Source organism: Aythya ferina (assembly GCF_964211825.1).
Source record: "Aythya ferina genome assembly, chromosome: 3".
NCBI classification, from domain to species: domain Eukaryota; kingdom Metazoa; phylum Chordata; class Aves; order Anseriformes; family Anatidae; genus Aythya; species Aythya ferina.
Genome location: NC_140298.1, coordinates 85,241,883 through 85,266,844, shown reverse-complemented (window position 1 = coordinate 85,266,844; position 24,962 = coordinate 85,241,883). Strand labels below are relative to the sequence as shown.

At 41.0% G+C, this 24,962-nt stretch overlaps 1 protein-coding gene across 1 annotated transcript in view; it reads right to left on the bottom strand.

Annotated features, from left to right (window-relative positions):
* PHIP (PHIP subunit of CUL4-Ring ligase complex) overlaps positions 1-24,962 on the bottom strand; it is a 112,223-nt gene that overhangs the window by 82,566 nt on the left and 4,695 nt on the right. Inside the window, exons 5-7 of the mRNA XM_084514881.1 lie at positions 19,314-19,464; positions 19,113-19,211; positions 7,353-7,513 (exon numbers count right to left, since the gene is read on the bottom strand). Coding sequence (XP_084371007.1) covers positions 7,353-7,513; positions 19,113-19,211; positions 19,314-19,464 — 411 coding nt within the window. The remainder of the gene's footprint in view (positions 1-7,352; positions 7,514-19,112; positions 19,212-19,313; positions 19,465-24,962) is intronic.

Below are 24,962 nucleotides of genomic sequence, written 5' to 3'. Positions count from 1 at the left end.
GGTGACAGTTTTGGCCCCATACTGCTCCCAAAGTAAGTGAGAAAGCACCGTAATTCATCCTCAGGATTTGGGCATTTTATCCTTTAGCAACAAGTATTTGGCTGACAGTCACTGCAGCTTCAGAGATACTGAAAACCACCACACTCCATAAAAAGCTGAATGCACAGAGTTTTCTTGTAGTTGGCTTTCCTCCCAATCTCCAAGGATACCCTATGGCATTCCAGACCACAGGAAGGAGATGTGCAAAGGGCACGTTCACGTCGCTGTTAGAACAGGTATGAGATCTCAGCTGCTAATTTCTGCCACCTTCACAAGGTAGTCTTTAGGAATTCCCAGCCAGAGTCCAAGATGTACAAATGTAATCTTACTTCTGAATCTCTGCCCTCCATAACAAAGAATTACTAAGACCCACGTGGAAATCATGCCAGTTATTGCTCAGTACTACCAACAGTGAAAAGAGGTGCAAACTCCAACGCAAAGACAGAGGAACACAACCACAAGCGAGAGCCCAGATTTCTAAAAGCACAGTCTGTATACCCACTGACTACTCACCATTCTTTCCACCTTCCTCAGAAAGAGGATGGTATACAGAAACATGTTTCTGATAACTGCTACCTTAATCTAAAAACAATTGCCCCCTGGTTCACGGGAAGAGTCTTATGCAATGAGATGCTGCTTTCCGAGATGGCTTTTCTAAAGACACAAGAGGGAAACTCTAGGAACAAGGAACGTGCAGTAGTGAATCCTATGCAAGGGAAACATCAATATCACATTAATCCCCTCCTCCCAAATGCTGGGGTTCATCTCACTGGGTCTTTTAGGAGAAAACTGTTGGCTTAGACAAGGAAGCAGACCAAAGGCTCTACAGCCGAGGCAGAGAACAAGGCCAGACACAAGATCTGGGATGGATGTCTCCATCCCCCCTCTGCCTGCATACTGTACACCATAACAACCTGTGTTCAATTCCTTCTTGAAGCTTGGTAACTTAGAAGAGTTTACCTCTCAGAAAGCCACACATTGTGGATTAAAAGTATTCTTGAGATAGTTCGACATTACCAAAACCCTTAATAACGTTGTTCTAGTAAGAAGCTACTCTGTTTATCCCTTTATTGCTACACTGAGTTCAGCTCAAATACCTGTATGGAAAAAAAGTAAATCACTTTCAGGAAGTTTTCAGTTTATAGATGGAATTTGGGATCCCCTGTAAGGTGCTCAGAACTTCTACAAGGAGGAAGAAGACTCAGGTGTCTCTTAATTTCATTTGTAGTTGTTTAACTGCATTTACAGTCGTGAGCATTTAACGCTTTTGAAAAGGCTCCAGATTTCACTCATCCTGAATACCTTGATTCAGGCTAATTTCATTTATCACCTGATTTATTCCCTTTAAGTTGCTGAGAATGCTAAAGAGAATGAAAAAATAAAGAAAAAAAAAAAAAAACAAGCTCTGTAATTCACATTTTCAAATCAATTCAAATGAACAAGTTAACAGGGGATTACAACAGAACTAGCAAACTTGCTGTTTAAAGCTTTATAAGCAGAGTTAAGAGAAAAAAGGGCACCATTTTTGCTTTAAGCTCTGCCTGTTAAGCTTTAAGCAGATTGTTTTAATCCCTTTGTTTCTTTAAAACAAACATATAAGCAGTCTATAAAGCAAATAGGTGATTTTTTTCCCAATACTAAACTAATGAGGTTCTGTAACTGTTCCTGTTTTCCTTGATTCAAGGTTGCACTTCTGTAGCTAAAATTTAAAAAGTTTCACACTCTCCTCCGTCAAGCTCAATCATTTATTTAACATTCCCATGCCTCCAGAAGTTAGAGTCATTAATGCACCAATATCTTCGTTTTAAATGTTCTTCAAACATTTACATTGTTCTTTTCAATTACTGATTAGTGAAAGTCTTGCAAATGACAAGAGCACTTAACACAGATAGTGAAACATACTTTTGCCACTTATTTTATTTCAAGTAGTTTTCTCTGCTAGCCCCCTGGGTCTGCGAATGTTTAACTAAAATTTGGCCAAAAAACGTTACCTACTTAATGCACGGATGATCTGAAATGCGTTACGAGCTCACCCTGTTCTACTGCTTTCACTGTGTAAGATCTCAAGAATGAACAAGTTTGCATATTCTTGAGGGAAGCGCAGTCACCACCAAAAAAATCAACGGAGGAGACATAAAGGGCTGGGGTGTGTGTGTGTGTGTGAAACTCATGGTGACAAATAATGCCCTCACCCCTTGAAACAGAGACCTGAGAGTGTAAGAAGGGAACAGGGAACGGGGAACCTAGAATTTCTACAGTGCTCTAGGAGGGTGAAGATGAAAATCGTTCACATGTGGATTGATCTCTTACACAAAGCAATAAATGTATGAGAACAGAGCCAAGCCATTAACATTAATTACTTGCATCACAGTCTAGAAGCCTCAAACCACTACCCCATTTTTCTTCGAGCTGCACAAACAGTACTCTCTGCAGCACTGTATATATTATATAAAACATGCTTCTGCAATTTTCACGTTGTAAGGATCAACATTATGAATCAGCTACTCACTTACAGCTTGCAGCCATTCTACTGGATGAACAGATTGTTCAAAGCAAATAAGTAAATAAATGAAAGACACCCAATAAACTAAACCTCGTATTACAAGACCCCTAAAAAGCTGCTTGCAGAATGTAATTGATGGAGAGCAATCTGTGCATAGATAACTTAAAGATGTAAAAGAGTCAGCAACAAAGGAAAAAAAAAAAAAAAAGCAGCTAGTTCTAGGATCTGCTGACAGCTGGAGACCTCAGAAGTCGATTTAACCACATTGAACTAAGGAAAGCTTGAACTAAGCAAAGACTTGGCTTCTCCCTATATATAGTATAGCCTATATAGTTATAGGCTGGCTACAGAGGCATGTGTTGTACCTCTCCATTACAGAGGAAAATTAAACTGTCTCAGCAAGGAAGAAAGCAAGAAAAATGTCTAAAGTAGTAAATTCTGTAGCATCTTGGCCAAACAGTAATATTAGATCTGAAATAACTCCGTGAAATTCTGCCTGATCTGAATGGGACAATTCACAACTCTTCAAATACTGCTGCAGTTCTACCAGCGAGGGCATTGGCTTACTCTGCAGTTCACATTTCCAAGGTTTTGTCTGCAACTACTACACATCGTGCACCTATTAAAAGCATTTGTCAAAAGTGAGTGCTAGAACAAGTTCAGCACCAGCAGAAAAGCGATGACAGCCTTACCAAGGTATGGAGCAAAGCTGGTTCATCGCTCTCCTACCATTCCACAAACTTGTGGGCTGCAGTGGGCTGCCAAAATCCAAACAAATCAGCCTGTGTAAAGTTTCCAACCACGGGTTATTACACACCCTTGTTTATTATTCCCTAGAAAGAGTATCTCGGAGGCAACAGGGAGATAAAGGTGGCGGAAAAGAAGATGGCAACTTTCTGACTACAAGGAAGGACGAAGTAGTACAAGAACCAGACGAAGAAATGCCTGTCCCTACTACCATGCGTGGGTTCTGCAAGTCATGCTTTTCGAAAGATCCAAAACACAAGTCTCAGAAATAATTAGGTTTTCTTCACTGGCAGCTGGTAGTTCTTTCAGTTGTGTCTTTGCAAGGAAAGAGGTTGTCTTCATTGCGGTTAATTTAAAAATAGAAATTACCAAGACATCTCAGTTTGTATATTAGGAATATTTTTGTATATTCAGGGAAAAAAAAAAAACAAAAACAGCTTAGAGGCTGATCTTCAGAAATCTCTTGTGAAATCTTTAGAAGAATGTAAATAGAACCAGTCACTGCATGACCTACTAGCTAGTAGGAAAACTGCATAATGTCCTGTTTTCACTGCCTCCAGGCAAACTAAGAGCACCTTCTTCCTAGCAAAGATAACATCTCTCAGAACAGCGTGACTTGAAAATGTGCTGAGATCACTTCTTTCTTTTAATTTGAAGCAGCACATAAACAGAACCTGAATTTAGAGGCTTTCAATCCTTCAGAGGTCAGAAGGAAAATAGTTATGATGCATCTTCTACATCCAATTATAAATCTAAACCAAGCTCTTTTATCTAGCTAATGTCACACTAAATGCTCTAGGTTAGAGTAAAACCAGAGCAAAAATGATCCCCTATTGATACATATAAATTTATATGCTGGTAGCAGACATCTAGAATGAAGTCTGCCTTCCTTCTGATTAGAAATTCCCAGTTCTACTGACTACACTGGAGACTGAAGAAACAGCATTGGTCTAGACTGAAAAGAAGACTTGTCCCCATTTTGTCATAAAGATTAAAATGAAATTAAAAGAAGACAGTTCATCACCGATTATCCATTGACTACACCACACTATCAACTTCAACTTGTATTTCACTGAATGCAGAATAAAACGCTTTGGTTTTCCATTTGTCACCAACCGCTTAAACATCTACACAACACCCACAGGCCTTACCTGACAATGCTGAGGTAAGAAGTTCTGCCCCAGCCCCCCAGATGAAAATTCACCAGCTACAAGTACCTTCTACAGACAGTTTATTCGACACTGGATTGAAATAATCATGATGTGAACTTGTGACCTTTTTCAGGCAATTTTACTGGCAATTATACCAGGACATCAGTTTATCTCTCAGCAAAGGACTGCCAGCAAAGCTCTAGGGTTGCAGAAGCGATATTGCTCCCCTCTATTTTATTCCAGGTTCTTCCACTTTTATTTTGGAAATAAATTGTTGTTACGGTCCAGAGAATTGTCCCTCTGTAGCCACTGTTAAGTCACACTGCAGAGCACAAGGGAATGTGCAACTCTACTCTTCCCTACAGGTGCACTCAGGGGAAGTTTAGTAAATTCATAGAATTGCAGAATGGATTGGGGTGGAAGGGACCTTAAAGACCATCTAATTCCAACCACCCTGCCATAGGCAGGGACACTTCCCACCAGACATCCCTCAAAGCCAACAGATTTTAGGAACATGGGATTCAGAAAAAATGAAGAATCACAAGACTTAACAAGGACTTTCATGCACTTCTCCTGGTGCTTCCTTGAAGAAGTTTTTATTTAGAGGTGAACAGGATGAGCGTAGGGGATTTTTATACTCGCACACAAAATCCCTAACCCATTCTACCTTGTCACGTATAAAATAAGCCCATGACATCGGAGAGACCCTTCTCCTGACAGGTTAATCACGCACAAACTAGAGGAGATGGTAAGAATTTAATGCCTATGACTGTTGAGGGACTTAGCTTGTCAATGAAAGCTAAAGAAATATGAAGAAAATCTCTACTGTGAACAAGTGAACAAATAAAGAGAAGCCTGTTCATGACTCTCGAAGCGCCCCAGTCCCTACAACCACACATCCTTCCACGCCAGGAAGTAAAACATATGTGGGCGAAAGGGCAAGTTATATTTGTGGCTGTGCTGAAAGCATTTGAACAGTTAGGACTGCAAGACGTAGCGTAGAACCGAAATGTACTTTCATCTGCATTGTCGGAGTTCACTGTCACGAGCTTCGAAGGGACACAATCAAGCTCCTGAATCCACAAAGGCATCAGAAGTATCCAGTACTTGTGGGAAGGCAATAAATGCAGCTCAAGTGGCCCACACTGACACGGGGTATGCATTTATATGGTCCTTTGCTTCATTAAAATTGACTATTGCTAAGGTATCCAAATTATACTGGCACCCATCTGTTTTCATAATTCCCATTTATTTGGGAAAAATGCACTTTCAGTACTGATTTCAGACACCCTCCTTGTTTTTTAAACAAACAGAACAAAACCCAAAACAAACAAAAAAAAAAGGCAAAAAAAAAAAGACACCAAAACAACACAATGAAAATAGCTACAAAAACTGAGAATATTGGCACTAAAAACAGTTTCTGGTATCTCACGGATTACAATTCCTTGTGAACCAACATCTGTTGAAATGCACTACGCTAGGCTTCTGGTTTCCACGAGCATGCCATACAAATATTAAGTACATCACCAGACTGTTAACTGTCATGCTTTAAATTTTTTAAAAAATACAGAAAAAAAAGTCAAAACATTTTTTAATTACATATTGATTGTCCTCCCTGACTTCTAAAATTTTGTGGTGGTTGTCCATTCTTTTGCTATGTATCTTCCCAGAGAATACAAGTCTACTCATGGTAATTTTACTGGAATTTACTTGTTTTCTGACTAAAATGCATGGATCAGCAGTCACCGTCACATTTAGCTGTGGTGGTTTTACCCAGCTGGGCAGCTGAGCTCCAACACAACTGCTCCCTCACTCCCCCTCCCCAGGGAAGAGGGGGAGAAAAAAACAGACTCAGCACATGGAGATTAATGTAATTTATTTGCTACCTCTAGCAGACTAGAGCAGTGAGAAACTAAAAACAAACTAAAGCCACCCTCTTCCACCTCCTTTCCCAGAGCAGTGCAGGGGAATGGGCTGCGGTCAGTCCCTTACACTCTGTCCCCAGTGCTCCTTCATGGTCTCTCCCTGCCCCTGCTCCCCGTGGGGTCCCTCCCATGGATGCCGTCCTTCCCCAGTTGAGCCTGTGGGGGCTGCCCGCAGGCAGCAGCTCCTCAAGCACTGCTCCCACACGGCTCCGTCCCACGGGGTCCATCCATCCCCCAGGAGCAAACTGCTCCAGCACGGGTCCCCCACGGGCAGCAGCTCCCCCCAGACCCCTGCTCCTGCATGGGCTCCTCTCCACGGGCTGCTGCTCCGGCCCGGGGCCTGCTCCTGTGGGGGCTCTCCATGGGCCACAGCCTCCTCCAGGCCACATCCACCTGCTCCACCGGGGGCTCCTCCACCCATGGGGGGGCTGCAACGTGGAGATCTGCTCCATGTGGGACCCATGGGCTGCAGGGGGACAGCCTGCTCCACCAGGGGCCTCTCCACAGGCTGCAGGGGAACTGCTGCTGCCTGCCTGCAGCACCGCCTGCCCCACTTCTGCAACGACCCTGTGGTCTGCAGGGCTGCTTCCCTCTCATTTTCTCACTCCTGTCTCTCCCAGCTGCTGTCACACAACAGCTTTTTTCCCTTTCTTCAATCTGCTCTCCCGTAGGCCCACCTAGCATCGCTTCCTGGCTTGGCTCTAGCCAGAGGCAGGTCCCTTTGGAGCCTGCTGGGTTCTTCTCATAGAAACCACCTCTGCAGCCCCCCGCTACCAAAACCTTGCCATGCACACCCAATATATTAGTATGCTAAAACTATTTTAACATGCAAACCAGCATGGTCATTAAAAAGCATCCAAGAGTAACAGCAGTAAAGCATTCATCTGCTCTTAATATGCAACATCAGTACATGTAGGTTTCGGGAACAGTTAAATGACATGCTAACTGCACTTCGAAAAAATCATACAATAGAAAATTTGTACTTACAGTAAATATTCTCCTGCCAGTCCGATCAAAAGTTACACAGTATACAGAAGATAAGTGTCCTAAAATTCGTTTATGCATCTTCATATGTTGATAGACTGCAGTTGGAACAAGGCGTTCAAGTCTGTATTTTCCATTTAGTTTTCTCGAAAACAAGGTATCCACTACCAAATGAGAAGAAAGAAAATAAACAACATTTATATTGTGTTCATAAACTACAACACTGTCGTGAAAGAAGTGAAAGTTCATTTCAGCATTGGACCACACCTCATATGAACACTTTACTACAGTCATTCTCTCATTTTACAAAACTTAATAAGGGAAAATGTAATACAAAAGTAGCCTCTGATACATACATGCAAAAAAGTAGTAAAGTGCAAGGCAGAACACAAAGGTATTATACATCAAACTTCCATTTCTAAGTGCCTAAATGTATGCTTCTTGCTTCATACCTAGTGTGAGAAATTCAGGAGGACCAAGACAGCTTCCATGGAGGAGTAAACCACCTCGAATTTAAGATACATACAAGCTTCCCCACAGCTATTAACTGCACACCAGAAAACATTCAAGTCCTCTCCAGGGCAACCTGTTTTTAGACACCTGCATAATCAAACATTTATCCACCCTCTGCAAGATAAAATCAGTTCTTGTTTTGAAGAATACTACTGCCTGCTATGGCCAAAAAAAAAAAAAAATACAACCAAACAAAACCAGATACAAATTTAGCAAACCCTGATTTTGATTAACGGAACTTTGTTTAAAGGGTTTAGGATTTTTTTACCCAAGTTTAAAAGCTAAAAAAGTCCAGGAGCAAGAATTTACTTTGTTCTAACAAAATGGAAAGAAAATGAAGGTCAGAGTTATTAATTTTAAACTGCTACTCATGCAATGATAAAGCAGCAAAGTGTAGCGCTTGCATGCATGGATACACATTAGTCAGACAGTTCCCCATATTGTTATTAGAGCTAAGAAACGGTGGCAATATATTTTATATTCCACAGAATTATGATAAAATTTGCAAATATATCCTGCTTCTGAATACGTGAAAAGTAAAATAATAATAAATGCCCAGCAATATCCACAGCACTACACATGGAAAACAAAATTCACCACTGTCAAGACAAGTAGTTGCTACTCTCATCACTCCCCTGGTTAGGAGTTCTTTACACATCATTTCACCACAGTACTGCGTGTGCTAGTGAACTAACGGGGACAGGGTGCAGGGTTGGAAGTGCATGACACTCTCGCTAGCATCAGCTGTGAAGAGCTACAAGCCTCTTGCACCGCACGGTTTTGGCCCAGGCCAACTAGACAGTGGTTCATGAGTCAGCACAGGTCAAACTTCATTCATTATGCAAACTGGATAGCAGCTACTCTGCACGGGAGCAAAAGCACTTAGTGGTATGGACAACTGCCAAGCCCACTGGCTTCAGGCCATGAGAACAGCCCTGAAACATTTCAGCTCCTGCATATGTAGCCCAGGGATTCAAGGAAGTCTTCCCAGTTCAAGACGCTTTGTGAAGGAGCAGGATCCTTAGCTGTGGGGTGAGGCACTGACTCGCTGGGCTGCTACTGCCTTAAGGCTCTGCAATATCTTCACCCTCCCCCTACACAAGAAAAAGATGCAGCTGCAGTTGCTTTATGACAAAGCTTTTCCTTGCCAACAGACAGTCTACTTTAGAACAGCAGGAAACCCAGATTAGTTCAGTCACAAGATAAATCGTTTCTGCTTCTGACACATCATCCCATGGTAAAAAGAAAAAATAAAACACACACCAACCACACACAATAAAACAGAGTAAGAAAAAGTATTTGCCACAACAATAAAGTGATCTTACACAATCTCAACCTATTCAGTAGTTACCTTTTTGTTTGCTCTTAATGTAAGTAGGTTGCTTGGAAATCAGCTTCTAGCACATTATATAAAAATGAATCCATAGCTCTCATAAAAGTAAAAAGCTAAACTAAAAGTTAATTGCTGAGATGTTCTGTCAGTAAGTTTAGAAGTAAGCAGCCTCTTTAGGAGAAAGCAACCAATAACTTCATATAAGCATTTTACTTTTAATATACAGACAAATTTTGACCTTTTTTTTTTTTAATTTAATAGATTTAATAGATTTTTAGATTAATTTAATAGATTTAACATAGCCTAAGCCAGTATTTCTGCTGATATTCTTGTTGATGTCAAGTGGTGATGGGCAAATTGCTACTGGTTCACGTATCTCTGGGGAACTCAAGCATCCCTTGTTTAGCAACAAGCAGCCTACTGCACACAACAGAAGCAACACAGCAACAGGGGAAATGAGAAAACTGGGAGCTTACTCACTGGCTTTGAACAAAATTTAGATTAAAACTACATAAAAATCCCATTACCCTTTAAAAATAAATTTAAGGGTTTTAAAAATTGGCTTTATAAGGCAAAAAGTATCATTACGAACCTATGGACGATGGGGAAGAGAATTTTTAACCAAGATCATGCTTTTAGAAAAAAAAAAAAACAAACCATGACAACTTCCCATAGGTTTGGACACTGTCCATTAAAATACTATTTTTCAGAAGACTCCTCCAACATTTTTTTTTAAACTAAATGCTCACATCCATCATTGTTCTTCAATACAGCCTCCCATTTAACTCTAATTATATTTAATCTCATTCTCTTAGCCAAGGGATCCAGCTTGATTTCTGAGGCGTTCCCATGTTTTATTCCAACATTTACAACTCCAGCACAGACCTTGTTAGCAAAGGAAGTACTCTTTTTTTTTTTTTTTTTTTTTTTTCCTTTTAGAGTACGGGTAAAAATTAAAAAATAGCTGCATCTTGTGCATCAAAACAATAAAACTGATTTTTTCTGGTGTGAACCAAGCTGAGAAAGACTACCAATTGCTAATAATAATACGTTTGTATTAATTATAAGTCTTAGGTTTCATCATGATAGATACCCAGATCTGGCCTCAATACCTTTCAGGCCTTCTGTGGTCTTTAAGCTATTTTAGCTTGATTTTAACTGTATTTGGGGGGGGGGGGGAGGGGGAGGAAGTGATTTTAGGAACTCCTGTACAGCGGTTACTCCTGCAACTCTCTTGTTTAATCCCTATGAGCAGTTCTGAGTCTTTGCTTAGGTTCTGCCTGGCCTCACACAATGGGGTCAGCATAAGCAAAGGTGTTGGTTCAATCACAGGAAGAGTGATAAGGTTTAAGTAGTTAAACAGCTGCCACAAACAGTACCTAACAAGCAAGGAAAGTAGGACACAAACTTTATCCAAGGCTGGTTAGAGAGCACTGGTTGGGCCCTACAGCGAGTCAACCAAGAAAAGAAAGAAGGGTTGGATGCAAGAAAGAACAAAGCCACACAACAGATTGCTCGTTCCTTATTAGGATGTCCCCGTGAACTGGACACTGCATGGAAAAAGCTACAACCCAATGCCTGAGCAGCTAAGGGAATTAAAATTATCTTATCTTTGCGTCTGTCCACTACTCATGCACAAGATTTTGTTTTAAAAAGGAGGAGAAAAAAAACAAACACAGATGTTATCAGTTGTGTGCATGACACGGAACAACGCTCCACTACTTAGTCCCAGTTGACATTTTGGTTCTCATATATCAATTCTTCATATTTAGTAGTGAAGCTAGCTGATCAGTAGAATTCAACACCTAAAAAAGTGAGGTGCTCTGCAGATGTCTGAGCATGTAAGAAAACTTCTCCACAAAAAAACAAACAAAAATTTTTAAGTTGCTATCAGTTGTTTACCAGTTGCTTCCAAACAAAGCAAATCGCTCATCGCTTTCAGGTAACTGGGCTCGTCTTCACCCAACATGACCAGCCTTAAAGACCGACTCTTGACCTTGTCACAGAATCACAGAGGTTGGAAGCGACGTCTGGAGCTCAGCTGCCCAACCTCCCTGATCAAGCAGGTTCACCTTGGGTAGGTTGCCCATGACTGTGTCCTGTTGGGCTTTGAGTATCACCAAGGGTGGAGACTTCACCACCTCTCTGGACACCCCGGGCCAATGTTTTGACTACCCACAGTAAAAAGGTACTTTCCAATGTTTCAGTGGAAATTCCTGTACTTTGGTTTGTTTCCATTGCTTCTTGTCCTATCAGGAGGCACCAATGAGAAGAGCCTGGCTCCATCTTCATCACAACCTGCCAGTTAGGTATTTATACCCCTTCCTGAGATCTCCTTAAGCTTCCTCTTCAAGGCTAGTAAATCCCAGCCCTCTTGGCTTCTCTTTGTATGATAGACACCTCAAGCTTTTCAACATCGTCTTTTGCTAGATTCATTCCACTGTGTCCATGACTTTCTTGTTCTGAGGAGCCCAGAGCTGGACCCAGCACTGCAGGTGGGGTCTCAGCTGTGCTGACTAGAGGGAAAACACCCTCAGCCTAACAGCAACGCCCTACCTCCAACAGCACAAGATGCTACTTCTTTTTGTTGTGCAAGGGTACACTGGGGACTCATGTCTGACATGTTGAGCACCAGGATGCCCTGCTCATTAAGCCCCTGTTGTCTAATTGTGCACAGAGACCTTCCTTCCCACGGACTTCTGCACTTCTCTTTGTGGAACCTCTGTGAGCAGAGCCCAGCAGCTGCCCCATGTAAGATCAGAGCCAGCTCCAGACGGCTCCACAGGTACCCACCACTGGCCAGAGCCAAGCCAAGGAGCAATGCTGGGTGGGCTTCTGGGAGAGGAGACTGAAGGAAGGGGAAAAAAATCTGCTGTGTGACAACTCCATCCCAGTGGAGCAGGTGGATGTGGCCTGGAGGAGGCTGCGGCCCATGGAGAGCCCCCGCAGGAGCAGGCCCCAGGCCAGAGCTGCAGCCCGTGGAGAGGAGCCCACGCAGGAGCAGGGGTCTGGGGGGAGCTGCTGCCCGTGGGGGACCCGTGCTGGAGCAGTTTGCTCCTGGGGGATGGATGGACCCCGTGGGACGGAGCCGTGTGGGAGCAGTGCTTGAAGAGCTGCTGCCTGTGGGCAGCCCCCACAGGATCAGTTCGGGAAGGACGGCATCCATGGGAGGGACCCCATGGGAAGCAGGGGCAGGGAGGGACCGTGAGACAGCATCAGGGACTGGCTGCAGCCCCCATTCCCCCCATTCCCCTGTGCGACTTGGGGGGAGGAGGTGAAAGAGGGCAGGTGGGGGTAGGTGTTTTTGGTTTGCTTTTAGTTTCTCCCTGCTCTAACCTGCTTCTGATAGGCAATAACTTGAAACCACTTATATTAATGTCCTTCTGCTGAGTCTGGTTTTGTCCATGACAATAATTGTTGAGTCATCTCCCTGTCCTTATCTCAACCCTTGAGCCCTTCTCATCATATTTTCTCCCCCTTTTTCCTTTGAGGAGGGAGAGAGAGACAGCAGTTGTGGTGGAGCTCGGCTGCCCAGCAGAGAGAAACCCCCACATCCTGCTCATGCGTTTCTCCAGCCTGTTAAGGGCCCTCTGAATGGCAGCACGGTCCCTCTGATGTGTCAGCCACCACCCCTAGTTGTGCACTGCCTGCACGCTTGGTGTGCCATCATCCAAGTCACTACTGAAGATGTTAAACAGTGCCGGCCCTAGTGTTAGCCCCTGTGCGCACCATCAGTAAACCCTTTTGCCAATCAATCCTTTGAGCCAAACATTTCTGCCTGTATCAAATCCCAGAAGGGCTGGGGCTGGCAGGGCCCTCTGGAGCCCACCTGCTCCAACCCCCTGGTTTAAGCCGGCCCACACAGAGCAGGCTGGCTCCTCTCTGCACCCACTCTTCAGGTATTTATACGCAGTGATGAGATCCCCCTGAGCCTCCTCTTCTCCAGGCTGAGCAGCCCCAGGTCTCTGATCCTGACCCCACTCAGCAGAAGGCCCTGCTCCTCCTCCGGACGATGCTACACCTGGAGAAGCCCTTTGTGTGCTCCTTCATGCCCTTCCCCAGATTCAATGCCAGAAGAGCTCTGACTTTGATTACTGCAGAGCCGCAGAACACTACAAGTCCACTCCAACCTCAGCAAGTCACCGGGTCCAGCATCCCCTTTGGAGGCAAGGTCAACTACAAGTTACTACGGCCCTTTACTAGATTAAAAAAAAAAAAAAAAAAAAAAGTGTGTGTGGGAAGTTGCAGATGAACGCAGTGAGAAACATGGGATTCTGTACCCATCAAGGCCAACACTTAAATACATTTATTTATTTTTAAAGGTCACTTAGAAACATAAACCAAACAGACTTGGGCTCTTCAGACAACTTAGTAAAATGGAAATTTTTAAAATCTCACTTCTACTGTTATGATTCACTGCTACTAACAATGTTAATCTGAAAACCACATCTCTGAGTCAAGATCACCTTAATTTTTTGCTTTCCCTCAGAACAATTTAAAATTTAACATACATAAAGCTGCTGAATGTAAAATGGTAGGAGTTCTCAATAGAGCTTGTGAAAGATTGTATCAGGCTTTCTCCCACTCAAAAGGCACGCGGCAGGCACCAACCTGAATGCCTTCAAAGTTTTAGAATGTCTCTAACTCCGCACCCAAAATAGCACAGGCAGTTCAGAGAAATACAGCAATCTGTGAGAGATAAATTTTGGTGTCTGAAAGACGGTGCAGTATTAGCTGTGCTGACCTTTTTTTCCCTTGGCTTTTTTCCCCTTTTTTTTTTTTTTTTTTATCCAAGCGACCAGCTTCATCACCGTATTTACACGGTCTTATCCTTGAATGTGAAATATGCCTTTAAAGACAGAGGAGAGTAACATGCTTTACCTTACATTAAAAAAAAAAAAAAAAAAAACACATACAGAAGTCTTTATGGTTTATTTTTCATTTTCTTCCCTTCTGGAGTTCTGTTTAATTAAAGTTCTAGTCTGAAGAACAGCAGCCACCTTTGTTCCCCTTCCATTCACACAGAAATGGAAGCAGGTTCAAAGCAGATCTTGAAGGACACTTGAGAAACACATTTTATTCACAACTCTTAGCCATAACGAAATGAGTTGCATAGCTTGAGAGCCTGGGCACACCTCTAGTGAATACCAAGGCATTTACAGTTGTTTAAAACAAGACTGCCAGACTCCTCCTGTCGCTGTCTAAGCTAATAACATTAAATGTGTCACGCACTCAGGTTTTCTTCCCTCCTCCACCCCTTCTGTCAAGATGTCCAGGATCAAAAAAGCAGCTTGAACTGACTTTTACCTTCCCACCATTTCTCTGTTTGACTTCCAAACCCTACGCAGTACTCCCCGTCTTCTGGCTTATAGGCCATGATCACCACCCATCTGACGTGAGATAAAGATAGCAACTGATTGAGCCAGAACTTGTCTCAGGGCAGGGTAAAGGCATGCTGGCTTCTCACTGGAGCATATCTGAGTGTATGTCAGGTCTATGTACACCCAAAACTTTGCAAATAAAATTCACCTGCTCAGTGAAAGTAGGTGACCAAACCCTTACCAATTTAGAGAAATGAGAGGCAAGACGCTTGCAAGGGTAGCACGCAACGACAAACGAAAGCTGTGCAATCCCTAGCATTTCCAAACTCTTCCCTATCTTCAGCACAATCTTGTTTACACCCAGCATATTACTTATTTGTTACATATCTCACTCAACATATTAGGACTTCTATAACATTTCTTTTTGCATAAAAAGAAGGCATTTATTTTAGTATAATTCACTTTATACTTGAATAAACACAGGTAACAACGTTAGTTTACACAGATAATTTAAATGTATTGCATCGCTAATATTCAAAACCTAAAGCTGGTCTTTTGGGTTAGTTTATTTTGGTTTTGTTTGTTTGTTTTTATGGTAACAGGAGCAATTTATGCAAAGTACTCTTACGTTAGCTTTTAGGCCTAAAGTATTTACTAAATTTCTAAAAACAAACATCTACACCACTAGCAGAACATCATGTCCTGTTTACAGCCAAAACAGCAGGAGCATTTAATAAAGAAACTGTGAGAAAAACAGAAAATCTCTCAGAACTTTTATCGAGGAGGACTATTCAGCAAGACAATGAAATAGTATTTCTCAAAGGCAGATATATTCATCAATCAAGAAAAACATTCTTCATTATCAGGGAACGAGCAGCCAGTCTCATTCAGCTCTTCACACATGAATGACCAGCTTCCCAAGAGCTTTGAACTCACGGCTTTAAGCTTTGGTTCTGTGCTTTTTCAGCAGTTCCTGAAAATTACTGAAAGAGTTCCATTTCTGTTCCTGCAGGGATCTTTAACAATACAAAAGAACATATGACATAGCTCTTTGTGTTCTTAATTAACTATCTTAGTGCTTATGTCGCACAAACAATATCGACTGGAAAAACATTATTTATTACCCAAGTTTTGTTTCTCTTTATCATATTCTACAAATGCTTTATAGTTCTCTGCCGAAGCACGTATTTGTACAGATGTATTTTAACTGCGTATAGAAGTTACTTAGAAGGCAGCTGGCACAATGTGCATGAAATTTTTAAACTAAAGAGTATCCTTGCAGCATCGTAATTACATCAGTCCATCAAACTAGGAAACGTGCAAATATGCTTAGAAAGACGTAAACGAAGGATAAAGCTTGCACAACACTGAAATGCTTCTTCCCATTCCTCAACCATTTGCGGGCTCTCCATGTGAAATACATACAGCCCTGAGAACATGAGTTTCCAAATGTTTTGTAGCACAAATATGTAAAATACAGCTCTCCTAGTGGAGAAGGGGTTAGCTATGTAAGAAAATGGAATCTAGTATCTAATGTTATTTATAAAAGTGTCATTCCAGTTCCCAGTTTCATTCAAAGGCTCAGACTAGAACAGGATAAACCAAACACAAATGCTTTAACGCACAGGTCTGAACCAGACATCCAAAAAATCCAAATACACTTCACAGTTGAAAACACGCAGTTACCAGCACTTATCTCAACGTTCAGAAAAGGAAATTATTGGTCATGAAAAATGTGGTATGTTGAAATAACTATAATTTTGCAAATATTCAGAGCTCTGCGAAAGGTTCAATAAAAATAACATTTACTTAGGAAGCCGTACGTGTTCTTCCTATAAATAGCCTGAAAGTTATTTCTCCTAACAGTTAACTTCTCTACCGTGGCAACTACAAGTTTCTTTGCTATCTAGCTGACAGAAACTTCATGCACTGGTCTTTTCTGCTTAAAAAAAAAAAAAAAAAAAATGTACCGTGGATTAAGCCAAAGTACAAAGCAGAACAGTCTGCTTCTTCTGCTGCTCTGATTTCAAATATGTTTTAAAACACATTGCCAAGTATTGAAAAAGTTAAGACAACCACAACTAAGGAAATCTAAGCCATCAGACAGCTCTGTCCTCCAGACACCTTGCAGATAAGGCTGCTTATCCAGCCCAAGATTTTCTAAGTTCACAATGTTCACAACTGCGTACAGCCACTCAGAAAGGGAAATACTCGGCCACAAGCACTTCTTCCTCCACATCTGGAGCACAACATAGAAACTATTCTTTAAGTGAATACCAAAAATAACATCTGTAAACTAAAATCTACTGAATGCAAGTAGGTACTACAGGAGGGTTTTGGTGAACAGCCTCAGGATAATACACGCACTACCTGAGGAAGCTCTGAGAAGCCAGTAACGCCATGTCCTCTCCCTATATCCCAAGCACCTACAAAAGTATCATGGGAAGTATGCAACTTGTGCCTTAAAAGAAAAGAGCCACTAGAACACCAAATACTTTGCCATCTGACCAAGTCAAAGTTGGCAGCGCTCGACTTCAAAGCTTCTTAGCTGTAGCGTGCTTCTGCTTCAGCTTAAGGCTGAACCGTAATCCTCTGGATAAAGCGTGGAGGTTTCACTTGGAGATTCTTAGAACACCAGGAATAATCTGGAGAGCCCAAATTTAGCATTCTCAGTTTTATTTTATTTATATATAAATAAGTTTTTTTTTTTAAATATCCCAATTTATGGAAACCTTACAGGCTACCAATATTCCTCAAAAGGAGTTCAGACTTCAAAAAACCCGTAATGGCAAGATATCCCATTTAAAATACCTCTGTTCTGTACAGCACCCAGCTGTCTATTTGTCCATTGCTACTTAGTAGCTCACCCAACCTATCTTCAATTCTCTCTTTTTTACCATGGCCTTCACAGCAGCCTGTCTTTTATCAGAGATACACTGCACCATAGAAGCACAAAACTGAAGACTGCTTAAGCAAGGAACTGTTTGATGTGATCCAGAAACCTGCTGCTGCACCGTGACTTACTCCTCAAGGCGTCTCAACTTGTTCTCATCTCCAGTAGTTTCCCAGGTTCTTAAACCTCCAATGTGTTAAAAAGAGCCCCTATGCCCAATAAGGAATTCTGGATTGCATATTTATGTCCTTGATTTGTGATTTAAAAAAAATAAATTAATTAAAAATGTCAGTATATCATTGCTGTTGCTCATGAAATGTAGAGAAAGCTTCTGGGAATTTTTTTTCCTCCTCTTACAGCCACATGGTGTTTATACTTTACAGTGACTAAACAGGTGCTTAAATAGCTTTCAGGAAAGGAGGTGTAAATTAGCTTGAGGCCTACCTTTGACTAACCACTGTCCTGTCTCTTCAGAAGCAATTAGATGCTTGATGTACTCTGAAGACTTGTAAGAATTTTTGAATATGATTTTCTGAATATTCATGCACATATGTACGGATGAAAAATCAGGCCACCCCCTGACTAAACTATGGAGAAATACTAGTATTAATATACATCATATTTTCAGATTTTCTTCCTACAAATAGTTTTAACAAAGAATAGATTATAGATCAAAATAACAGCTTAAAAAGATACTAAGTGTTTCTTTGATCACTCATCCTAAGAAGTAAGAAGAATGGCATCCTGTGCTAGCTGTTCACTAGATTTCATCAAACTTGACTTACACAGGAGACAAGAATAGGGGTGTAAGCTAAGGGTAAACAAGTCCTTAATCACTGAAAACTACAACACACCCTTGCAAAGGTGCAAAGAGCTGCCTCTGAAATGGAGGCAAAATGATCAGGGGCTGAGCCAACGTGAACGAGCTGATTAAAAACTGGGTATCTACCCTCCTTCCAACCTCATCCAACACTGCACTTGGCATCTGGCCTTAACCTCCCCCTAGGTAGCAGCAGAAAAAGATTGAAAGACAAGTGATTTTGCCCAGTTTTCCTATCCACAGCAAAAGGAAAAGGATGCTCTTTAAACAATCTCCTAAAACACCACATCTCCATCCTCTTAGCAACTGAGAACAAGAAAACGCATCTTCTTGTTAAAAGGTTGAAAGCTAACAGAATATATTTTAGTGACAAAGATATGAGAGCTTAAAAATAGCAACTAGATATATATATTAATTATATATGTATATATAAGGTATACACACGCTAGCCTCCAGTTTCTCAGCAAGACAGACAGCACATGCTTCATGATGTAACACAGCAAACTAAAGCAGAGCTACAAAATTACTGCAGAGACCAAAGAGCAGAGAGAATCACTTCTACAGGACACTTAAATTTTTCCAAAGAAAACCATCACCAGTCTCTGAGACTTATTCTGTCCAACAATGGGTGCAGACAATGTCATTCTGGTTTTAACTAACTTCAGAGCAGAACTGGTGCATGAGTTTACAGTATCTTTTTCCCCCCCAAAGTGGCAAACATGCCAGTTATGGCATCTTAATAAAAAGTAATATTTAACAGAAGACATATGACACAAACAGCCAAACAAACAGAACTACTACCACCGAGCTCTCATCATTACTATAATCAATTACCCTGGGAGCCAGGTAGTGCAAGGGCAATGCTGTAATAAATTTGGCTTACCTATGCTCGGTGGACTGCCATAGTTTACAGGTGACTCTGGAGGCCTCCCACAGTGTAATGCAGCAAGAGCAGATCCCTTCCATACAACGTGCTTGCAACCTGTTTTAGAAGAATTACACAACAGATGTTTTTCCTTGCACAAAATCGCAGAAGAGGCATGAAATATACCGAATTCTCAGAACTCTCACACATGTTTCATACTTTTGTTTGTACGAAGCAAAGACTGTCTGCCAGCTCCTAATAGCGTCTGCACTCCAGGGACACTTTGGGGAATTTCTTGCTCTAGAAGTGGTCCTAGTCGATGACATATTTGAAGCAAGTGATCAGGTGCCAAATGTCTGTAATATTTCACCTATTATATGAAAGAGTAAACAAAACATTTGATGAGAAAGAGTCATATTTTGGACAAATTACCACCCTTTTTTTCCCCAGATCATTACACGAATCCTAAAGAAAATTATAGTATATGAAAGATAAAAACATAATGACCTTTAAGTACAATAACTCATTCCAGCTGGTCCCAATTAATTTCTTCTATTCAGAGCACGCTACTTGTACAGAGAACCGTTGCTATCTACTAAGAGTTTAAAGCACAGTTGGTCAAAGACTAATAAGCTGCTTTGTAACAGTGAAAAATGTAAAGAACATTCAATATTACATTTAATTATCTGTCTGGTCGATTTCAATTACTGTAACAGAAGAATGAGACAAGGATTCTAAGGACAGCAATATTTACAGAGTTACTGGAAGATTCACGTATACTAAGCAAGTACCAGGGCTTTGTAAAGGACAGACACCTGACACAGAAGCACCCTGCCACAACTCGCCTAAGTTTACAAGACCTTGTTGAAGGACCACAACTGGATTTTCTTTAAACCTCTTTCTGTCACTGCTCAGTTTCCAGCTGCAGGGTACCAAAGCTCGCTCCTATTACCCACAGCAGACCTTCTCACCACATGATTATAACAACGTCAAACCACTCTTAACAGCAGCCCAGACAAAAACAGCCCATTCTCTTGAACTACCATAATTACAGATCAAAAGATCACCTTGTACAACATCATCTTATATGTCTTTACATAAAAGCTTTGAAACATATATGGCAACAGTAAAACAAAGCTTTGTGTTAATGGGATTTTAAGAAGTATTTTTTTAAAACGCATAAGTTATTGCCAGTTTAAAACATAGCAAATAATATTTAAAAACAAGACGACTAAGAGGGAGAATAGAAACTCAATCTTCTTATGTCCTAGTACAACAGTGACGTGTAGTATCTTAAACCCTGATCCAGCCCAAAATGTTTTCACAGGTTTACTTTTACTTTGCAGAAAACAAAAGCATTGCAGCAAAAGCTTGTGACGGTTTGCTGCTCTGCAACTACAAAAGGCCGTGACTGACATTTTAGGCAAACTGATGCTTCTGTACTACAGCCAATTAATGGGAATACACCTCATTCTTCACCAGACGTGTTCCTCCCTTGCTGACACGCTGTGACCGCTTCTTGTATTCCAACAGTCTGCTGATGTAAAGGCTGCTGGCGTCTGAAACGGGCTCTGGAAAAGCCCTGCTTACACTGGGAATTCCCACCAGCCCAGCCTTCCAGTGAAGGAGGAAAAGTTTTCTCTTCTGGTACTCTTCTATGAATCACATTTCATTTGCAGAAGGTCTTGCAAGCTGCTGAATTTGATTGACTACCCCAAAGTCAAATGACTTTGAAAATTCACATAAGTTTTAAAAAAAATAAAGGCTTATTTTTTAAAAAACATTAGAAATTATTTAAGTAACACTGAAAAGCTGCAGTTGATTATACAGATTAGTTCATTCGGGTAAATTTAATGACATCAGAGAGGCTCTCGTAAATGAGAGAAAAAAAATAATCTCACTGAACTGAGAACTTGTGATTCTGATTCATTTTTCTTATCAGTAACACGCAAATGAAATTTGCTTCTCTTTGGAGAAGGAGGAATCACAGTCAAAACACACGCTTGAGCGCCCTAAAATATTAGAATAGCTGCAAGTAGTGACAAAGCTACGTACGGTTCCCACCATCAACAGCCCAGATCTATTTCCTTGGCTTTTATTCTCCTCTGCTCCTATGAAAAGGAGCACAAAAACTTAACGAATACAGCCCTTTGTAGGGATCTATCTGCATCCAGACTTCACAACTCTGGAATCTGAACTTACCTCTCAAAGGCTAACAACTAGGTTTTGTTGTTGCTGCTGTTCGAACAGCAGCACTGAGCTACCTATGCAACATGGTTGTCATTTTATCCTGCTCAACACATTTATTTTTTTTTAAGCATCCTCACAAGTGCACAAAATCTAAAGCAAATGAAGCAAATCAGCTTTGACACATTCCCAAACTACAGCTAGCCCGCATCTTGAGTCATCCATCTCATGATTTGTCAGAAGCCATGTGTTCATTTTTTTGTGGTGTAGCAGAAACAAGGTAGGCTCAATTCTTCCTGCAGTTTGTGAAGCAAATGATTTGAAAAAGGGGGAATCTATCTGTATTATTCTTAATATTTGTAGTAGGTACGAGCATCTTAAGGCATACCTTTTATCCACACCACAGTCTCTTCTTGTCCCTTTGTGAGAACACAGCCGTTCGTGCCACGTTACGCAGCAGTACCGTGATACTTCTGAACAGCATTTTTCTGAGTAATCATTGTTTGCTACTAAGCCCAGCTCGTTAACAAACTGATTCAACACTACCAAGCGAGCTGTATGCTAAACAAAAATAAAATCGAACGAGTGGCACAGGCCATTTAAACGCTTGGCAGTTCCAGGAAGTTTATAAAACAAATTCCAGGAACCATGTATAAGAAAGTACCATTGGTGATGTAAGACAAAAGCACATGGAGGAAATTAAAAAGTAAAATAAGGCTTATTTCTCTGTAAAAATCTGCTAAGGTAAAAGCCTCTTATTTCATTTTAAGTTTCATTTAGACCTGCTCCTTCCCTTTTTCTCCTATAGAAAAAAAGAGTAAATGAGGGAACTTAAAAAAAAAATTTGTTAAAAACACACTATTAAGTAAGTTTTCTCAGGGCACTTTCTTCTCCTTAAGAAAAAAAAAAAATCTCAACACTATTCATTTGTGTATGTGACTACAAGCATTAAAGTAGAAGTCACAAATGAAAAAAGTATTTAAACAAATTTATGTTAGTTCTACAATTCCTCTCTTTTTGACAAACTATAAAAAAGCTAAAACCAACATAAAATATACCTACTGCCCTCTTAAAAATTAAGTACTTCCAAGTCAGATTTAAGTGACAAAAAAAAAAAAAAAGAAATAAAATTACTCTTTAAAAGGATACTTTACAAGCTTTGTCCAAAATAGAAGAGCTTGTGACAAGCCAATAGAATGATGGAAATTTGTTTTGATCCCAAAAGGAGAAAGTGGAAGGAAAAAAAAAACACATGACAGATGTACAAGTATTTAAAATTCATACAGCTCTAAATGAAAAGCAGACTGGACTCTACACACACGAATTTTAAAATTTTGTGCCAAAATTGTGATGTCAAGCAGTAAATAAACACAGTTGTTTTTTTTTTCCTGCCAGCCCCACCTAGATGAAATTCTAGCTGGTTTCTGTCCTCCTCCCATTAGGCTGTCTGCACCATCTAACTGCCCTGCTCCTCCGGCAGGAACGCAGAAGACAGGCTTTTGTGAGGAAAAGGACGAGCTAACTCACCTCTAGTTTAAAACACACAGAAAACAAGTTAGCAATATTTCTTAAACATTACTATAATAAGAATCAGAACCACTAGAAAGCACAAAAATTTCAAACGTTCAGCATGAATAATATTTCCTAGACAATACGAAGCTGCATTACCCTCAAGCTCACCCTTCATCTCCTACCCCCAGCTTTACTTATCCCAGATGAACTGCACGAGAATACACTAAACACAGCTAGACAGCTATTTGGACTAACATTCAAAACATTATTACCTTGGAAATAGACATAAGTGCTTATATGTTCATTCTGCATGACTCTGCAGAATAATTCAGCGTCACAATCACAATGAATGAATCAACAGAACCATAATTTAACCTAGACTCCTTAGTTAAATTTGCAATGCATAATTCAGTTACACACAGACTCTTTTAGACACCGAGTAAAATATAACCCTCTTCTGGAGCCTCCTCCAAGCACTATGCATACTGAAACGTTCTCCAAGGCGTTGCTGGTTTCCCCCCCATGCTACCAGTTCGCAGGCTTTGCTGCGACTCTAACAGCACACACGGACATTTAACAGGACCTAAGCCAGTCAGCTACTTTTATTTCAAGAGAAGGGAGCTCAACCTTCCTAAAACCAGCAGCCAAGCCAGCTTTAACTACTGCGCTGTACAATTTATTACCCAAAACAAGCTCCAAATTGAGTTACAGTAATTGTTGTACTATATCAGGCCATCCATCAAATTGAGAACCCTGTACCGCTAGCTACTGCCTTAGTGCCTTAAAATTAGGGATTGCAATAACATGCAATTACTTTTCTCTGAATCATTTTGATGCGGGGGGATGGAACAACAGAGGTGAGAGTTGGAGAATTAGCGATTTTCCCAGAAACATTTATTTCTGGTGTACCTTCAACAACGCATGATCTAAAAGCACAGGGATCTCTGGCCAGTGCTCCCTACAGAATGCCCTTTATTTTAACATGAAATAGACCCGCATGAAAAAACAGCTGTCCTAAGAATACCTGATCTGTTTTTCAACTACTTAATACTTTTAGTAGGCAAGACCAGAGCAGATAAATTCCTCCAAAGCTTGGTATAAACGAGCTGCTGCAAGCTTGCTACTTACCACGTGGTAAGTTACGAACAAGTGGAGTAGCACTTTCGGCCTCGTGGACCAAAAGGTTCAACGCTACGTACAACTGTCAGCACAGATGTACCTGTGTGTCTGTACTAGACTCATTCCAAACCTCTTTGTGTTTTTTTCTTCTTCTTCTTTAAGAGAAGGTGCACCTTAGAAAATTAACAGTCCTCTTTAGTCCATCTTTCACCACCTTAGTCTCAGCCTGAAAGAACAAGTGTAAAGCAGCTCACTGATACACACTGGTTTGCTCCTGAGGTAACGAAAGGGAACTGGTTCTTTGCGCAATTAATCATTAAAATATAATGGTGTCAACAGAGAGGCTGTAACACCATCTCAACTACCAGCTGTGGGAGCAATCTGTAGGACAGAAACACTGGTGTTGTAGAACTAAAAAGCAGTTACTTAACTTTACATATGTCCAACAGCAACGCTGATAATAAGAACAAAACCACTGCTCAGGATCCCAACCATTGCACAGGTTTTCATACCACCATATCTAAGACTTTCAGACCACCTTCCCAAACACCACACAGACTTTCCTCAAAATACTGTAAATAAGGACTAGATGAGGTAGCTCTTTGATTTAAGTCTCATTTTTCTTCCTTATTCCATCAAATACCTTTTCAGCACAAGACTTCCTGAAGAAACAAGCCACTGACTATTTGGTTACTTATTAAGAAAGAGAATTATTAAACAGTAACCACAGCACTGCCTAGAAGCCCTTTCTGTGTTAGAAAGTATAAGAACAATGAAACACAGTGACAGCACGCGGTGTCGATGTCCCGGTCCCCTGACACTTGGTTACACAAAGGTGCACGAAGTTACAAAGAACAAAGTTTGGAATGGCCTAAATATACAGCCCTTCATTTTCACTCCAAACCACATTTAATAATTCGGGGCAGGGGAAGAGGAGGTGACAAATGTCAGCAAGATAGGAACAAACAATCTCTGAGAACAACAAAGCGTGTTGCGCTGCCTGCTAAATCCGCTGCGCTATCATCCTGTTCCATGGGGATTCTCTGCCTT